The sequence below is a fragment of the Struthio camelus genome, chromosome 4 (genome assembly GCF_040807025.1).
Source record: "Struthio camelus isolate bStrCam1 chromosome 4, bStrCam1.hap1, whole genome shotgun sequence".
NCBI classification, from domain to species: domain Eukaryota; kingdom Metazoa; phylum Chordata; class Aves; order Struthioniformes; family Struthionidae; genus Struthio; species Struthio camelus.
Window position 1 is genome coordinate 58405094 of NC_090945.1, and position 6056 is coordinate 58411149.

The 6056-nt window shown below is 38.6% G+C and overlaps 1 protein-coding gene across 11 annotated transcripts in view; it reads left to right on the top strand.

Annotated features, from left to right (window-relative positions):
• TEC (tec protein tyrosine kinase) overlaps positions 1 to 6052 on the top strand; it is a 52354-nt gene extending 46302 nt beyond the window's left edge. For all 11 annotated transcript variants that reach the window (XM_068942945.1, XM_068942937.1, XM_068942938.1 and 8 more), the window contains 3 exons: positions 670 to 788; positions 1128 to 1285; positions 4915 to 6052. In XM_068942945.1, the coding sequence (XP_068799046.1) occupies positions 670 to 788; positions 1128 to 1285; positions 4915 to 4992 (355 nt within the window). In that variant the 3' untranslated portion in view covers positions 4993 to 6052. The remainder of the gene's footprint in view (positions 1 to 669; positions 789 to 1127; positions 1286 to 4914) is intronic.
• The last annotated feature ends 4 nt before the right edge of the window (positions 6053 to 6056 follow it).

Here is a 6056-nt window from a genome sequence, read left to right on the forward strand (position 1 = left end):
ACCTGCACAACAAAAATGTCTGGCAGAATCACAGGCAAAATGGTCTTTTTTGATCTCTCCAAGGAATTCTCCTTTGGTTGTTTTCCCCTTGCCATTGCCTTTAAATATTATTTGTTCTGTGCTCCTGTGTCTATTTCCTTATTGGTTTCGAGTCTGGAAAAACAAAACAAGATACTTAATTCTCTACAGAATGGACTATGTCTAGCTCTTACCACGAGAGGCCTGGCTTTAAGTTGATTCCATGGTCTGATTGGTCTTCTGTTATGAACTGGCTGTAAATTCGGTAAAGACTTCATAAGTTTTAATTTCCAAGTGAAATTGACGTTTTCACAGTTTTTTCTAGAAACAGAAATGGAAATTTATTCGATTTCCAGTGTAATTAAAACTTAATTACATTTTAACTTTCTGAATAGAAATTTAACTTTTGTGTGGCCTAGACCTGTGGTGTTTAGCTAATAACTGCAAGAGAAGGCCCTGCATTGGTAAGAAAAATTAACTGTCTCTCAACTGACACTGTAGAACCACCCTGAACTTATTTTTACCATGTGGTACTAACAATCACGACCACTAGGTGGCAATATGAGCTTCTAATATCCAGATCCCAATTAAGTAAATTATAATCTGCAGGTTTGGAGGCTGACTGAAGGATTTTATATTTTTATTTTTTAGATATGTCCTTGATGATCAATACACAAGCTCTTCTGGGGCTAAGTTTCCTGTGAAGTGGTGTCCCCCAGAAGTTTTTAATTATAGCCGATTCAGCAGCAAATCAGATGTCTGGTCATTTGGTAAGACACTTGGTAATTAATTTTTTAGCTTATCAAGAAGCTAAACTCTAAGTAGATAAACTCTACTTTTCAAGACTTCAGATTTCTTAGAAGAAGCTCAGTGAAACAACTTACTGTAGTTTCATGCTTGCATAAAGTTGCACAGAGATCATGAAAGCTGTTATTTTTTTAAATTCATGCTAGTTGAGTAAAATTTCTTCAGACACATTTGAACGCTTTCTAGAATATAGATCTCGAAACTCTTTCCCTGTCAGAAAATTTTTGCCTAAAACTTGAAGTGCTTGTTTATTTTATGGAAATATTATTGCTTGTTTTTTAATATTTATTTTCACTTTTTAGGTGTGTTAATGTGGGAAGTATTCACAGAAGGAAAAATGCCCTTTGAAAAAAGCTCCAACTATGAAGTGGTAACTATGGTTAGCCAAGGACATCGTTTGTATCGACCCAAATTAGCCTGTAAACTAGTGTATAACGTCATGATGATGTGCTGGCAAGAGGTATATATATTTTTTTCTTTGCTTTTGAATTGACAAGAGCTCAGTCTAGCAACAGCAATTAATCTCCACTGCAGTATTCTGACTGTGTCTTAGTCAGGCCCTGTGGTCTTATCTATATAACCCTTCTTCCTGAGGGAATATTCGTAGTTGAAGCTATTGGCTCCTGGCACAAAAATGACTAGGATATCCTCCCTATACAGGCTCTTCAAGAAAGAGATAAAAAGGAGTACAGGGAAAAGAATATGGCTTCTGATCCATACTGACTGTACATAAAAGACGGGACACAGTAAATGGGAAGTAGGCCAGAGCTGAATGTTTGTAGCCACTCACAGATGACGGAAAAAGTTTAAATTTACTGCATGAAAAGAACCAGCTGAATGAAGAATTGTCCTCTAGTCAGGTCAGTGGGAGAATGAGTTTAGTTTAGTCACTGATATCTGTCTTAAATGGGAAGAACAGAGGGGGAAAGTGGAGAGTGTAAGAGTAGTCGAATATGATTTTAATGTAACTGATTATAGGTTTTGAACACAAAACTAGATGCAGACAAAAGTAAAAAGTCAGAGTGAAGGCTTAATGACACATAAGGTGTAATAAGGACAGTGGGACAGCTAATGACCACACCTCGATGACAAGGGCCACCCTATTTCCAGAAACAAAGATCTGAGACACTAGGGAAGGAGGAGATGGAGAGGGGGAAACGCTGCCCATACTGTTCTTTCCCCTTAACTGGGGTCCCAGTTACAGAGAGAAGGCCCCTGCTTCCCTCAGGGACTCCCAACCTCCTCGCGTCTGCCTGAATGAGCTCCTTGGGGTGGAGGGAGGACAGGGAAAAGCAGGGGGAACCTGGCCCAGTAATGATGCAGAAGGCTTTGAAGAAGTTACCTTGAGTGTTGGGTGCAGCAGTGCCACTGTAGTGCAGTGATCTGCTCAGGATAACATTAAAGTACAACTAATGAACGTGGACCGAGTGCTCCTCTAATGAGGTTATGTAGCTGTCCATAGCATGAATTAGACTGTCATTGCACAGGCAGCTTAACACAGCGTCGCTCCATGCTGTTGCCAAGAGAGACGACACGCTCTCTCCTCCATCTCCTCCTGTTTTCTGGCACTGCCCGTCAGGCCACGAAGCAGAGCTCGCCTGTACCTGTACAAATGCTTGTGGGTTTCCTGGGGCTGCTTGCTGCAGGATGGTATGAGGGTGAGGGATGGACAGACAGACAGACGGAGGGAGGGGAAGAGGTGATGTGGAGTGAGTGAGGAAGGCAAGAACAGCCCAACTTTGTCCTAGATCCACTAGGATCCCAGTCTCTCCTAGATCCACTTCATCCTTTTGCTGATCATGGAAGTATGATTTCAGTACAATTGCACTATGTTTATGGATGCAACCTCATGGTAAAAATGGGCCACTGATATTACAAGTAGTGAGTGAAAGGCAGGAGGAGCTGGAAAGGAAGTAAAGGTTAGGTGCTGCTGCTCTACAGAGTAATCCACTTCTCCATGAAGACCTGTGGAAGATGCTGGAGCTGTATGTCAAGGCTTATGAATCAAATAATCAGACAAATCTGAAGACTTCCACTGGAAGTTTTTCATGTGCTTCCCTTCCCCCTCCATTCTCTTCTGCTACCATTAATGATATTTGTATGGGTATATGCATACAAATCTACCATTGTCTTCAGTGACAACAGGACAGGTCCCCTGTGACATGATTCTGGCACTGGGTTAACGTTCTTGGAGCTATTTGTCCCATATTTTTTTGTGTTTATTTTTAAACCCATGGTTTGCAACTGAACTAGAGCTGTGATAAGAGCAACCATTGAGGAAATGTCTGTGAAATGGACTGTCAGGTTAAGTATGGAAAGGCATTTAATAACAAAATCAGTAAATCGGTCCTGGTCACAATTAAATCTGTATACACATAGCTCTAGCAAAACTGTATCAGTCAGAATGCCTCCAAGTGGAGTCTTAATTCTATACTACCTCAGTTGATTAGACATTACAGAAACATGTTAGAATGACCAAAAATATTTCTAAAGGAATACTACATTGCCTGATTATAAACTACATAGAAAATATAGATTAGGCTGCAGTTGAACCTAAGCACAAATGCAAAGGTTTTACAAAGAAAGACTAAAAATACGCTGTACTACTAATCCTCCTGATCCACAAAGATACTGACTCTTCAGCTTTCAAAGAGGTAAAGGGGCAGCAAGAACAGATTTAATACTTTAAGTATTAACTAAATTAATATGAAATATCTTTTGCAATAGTAAAGCAAAAAATCTATAAAAACATAGGTGCATTTAATTATATGCCTCTAATTTTAGAGAGAGCACTCAAGGAAACCAGGAACTGAAGGAGCTAAATGATTTATTTCTAGGTGACCTTTGCCCCGCAGATGCTTGGGAAAGACTGCTCTTTCCCAGAATAAAGATGACATACTGTCTGACATTTGTCTTAGCAGATAAGGTGCTAGAACAAAGAGTAATTAGTCATCAAACCAACTGGTGAATACCTAAGCTTACAAAGTGCCGATTTATGAAGCAGAGAATATGTTTAAAAAACAGCTGTCCTGGAGGGCTGCAGAATGACAAATGTGTCTATAGTTTAGAAAGGCTGTTCCCAGGAACCAAGAAATTGCAGAGCATTAAATTGTGTTTGTATTTGGTAGCCTGCTTAGAATGGCCATTAAAATGGAATAATAAATCACCTCAAAGATCATGATAAGTTATTTGTTAAGATTCTCTGAATATTGATATGCATTTATAGGATTTTTGTGGGCATTAATGAGGTGATTAGAAGTTCCATGATTCAATCCTGGATTATTAATAAAAATCTAAGAAACCATCATGTGTGAGAATCTTTGTGAATCTCCAACAGGACACAAGTAGTGCAACAAATGTTCAATCTGTCATAAGATATGATTAACCATAGCTCCCTCAGACCTTGTTTAATAAATTTATTAATAACTTGAAAAGGGAAATGAATACTGAAGCATCAACATTTAGCAGATATTGCACTTTTCCTCCCTTTAACAATGTAATTAAATTTGTAAGTTATGCAGAATTCAGAAGATGCTAAATTAACGGTCAGCAAGGTCAGTGAAGAGACTATGTCAATATATTGCCGTAATTAAATGAAACAAACAGTATGTTATGACACAGATGGAACTGTATGGAAAATAGAGCAAGAGAGGAATGCTGTGACATGTATCTATGTAGTAGTCTCATTTCTCAGTCCAAAAAATAAGCATTGAAATAAAAGACTTCAGAGAAGGACACTGAAAATACTTATGAGCATGAACAATTTGCATGAAAAAGATTGCAATAATTTATTGGGGTGGGAGATGAGGGAGAGAAATGAAAAAGGACAGCAGTATGCAAAGTAATGGATGATATGAAGACTGCAGTCCAGCAACACTGATTCACAGCTTTTCAAAACATAAAAAGTAAGGTGAAACTTACTGCAATTAAGTGATGCATTCAGAACCAGCTCAAGGGAATATTTTTTCACATCCTATTTAATGAGATGGTAAATGTGTTGCCGCGGAATGATATCAAGACTGAGAATTTATCAAACTCAACATAACTTTGGTACGTGCTGATCACAACAGTGCATGCTTTTGTTTTTAGAAACCAGAGGCGCGCCCTACTTTTGAAGACTTGCTTCACACAATCATTGACATTGCAGAGGGTGAAGATTCTTTCTGAAGAAACATGGCAGCAACCCAATACAGGAAATAGTCCACATTTGAGAGCTGTAGCCTCATCATTTCTTTAAAGGCTTGATCCTGTAAGCTGCTGGATGTTGTTAAACAGTGTGGGGAGCCTGTAACGTTTGCTGCCCTTCAATCCAGGGGGTTATATGTGATGCTGGGAAACATGCACAATACCATCAGCAATACTTGCAGTCCTTATGTTTTCCTCTGAAAAGTCAGCATCGCATAATGGACAAATTGAGCTCTGTAGGGAGAAAGAGAGAGAACGTGATCAAAGCCCAAGAACTTAGTTTGCGTTTACTGGGTTGTGTTTATGTATATACAGTCCACGTTTCTGAGTTTCTGAGTTTCTCTTTACTCGGGCAGTAGAAATGGTGGTGGTAGTAGTAGTAGTGATTTGCAAGCTTTAAAATTGGAGGTATCTATTTATAGCTAATTACTGACATTGAAGTGTTTCCAGAGATTCTGCAGAAACATTATTTTTCTCAGTTCATGGTTGCTCTATGACACCTCAAGAACACAAAACATGCTTCTTTCCTTTGCACATAGTGAGTTGCCAGCAAGGCAGTCATTGGTTTGGTATAACACTCAGAAACTTTGCCTAAGAACCAAGCTGTGACGTGCCAAGACCTTCTAGGGCCTTTCGTCAACCAAAGACCTTCCAAGATTGGTCTTTACATTACACGTGAAAAATAAATCCATGATTCAGCACAACTGGCTGTCAGTGTACTATAGTACCTTGGTGTTGATTAATTAAAAAATAATTTATACGTTGTATGTATTGTAAATATATAAATTCTATACATTTATTTATATACAGTGCGAGTGTTCTCCCCTTGAAATTTTCAGGAATTAGTTTGTTCTACCTTAACTTGCATATGCAACTCAATACATGAGATTGTAAATGAAAGTACACCCTCATATGAATTAAGGGAGCGCTCGTTTTCCTATCTTTGTCATCTGTATGTACAACAATTTAACCTTTCTGTTCTTAACAGAAAATGTCATACTGTGTGTGTGTAAATAAACAATGTAAACTGTTGTTTGCAAGAGTAA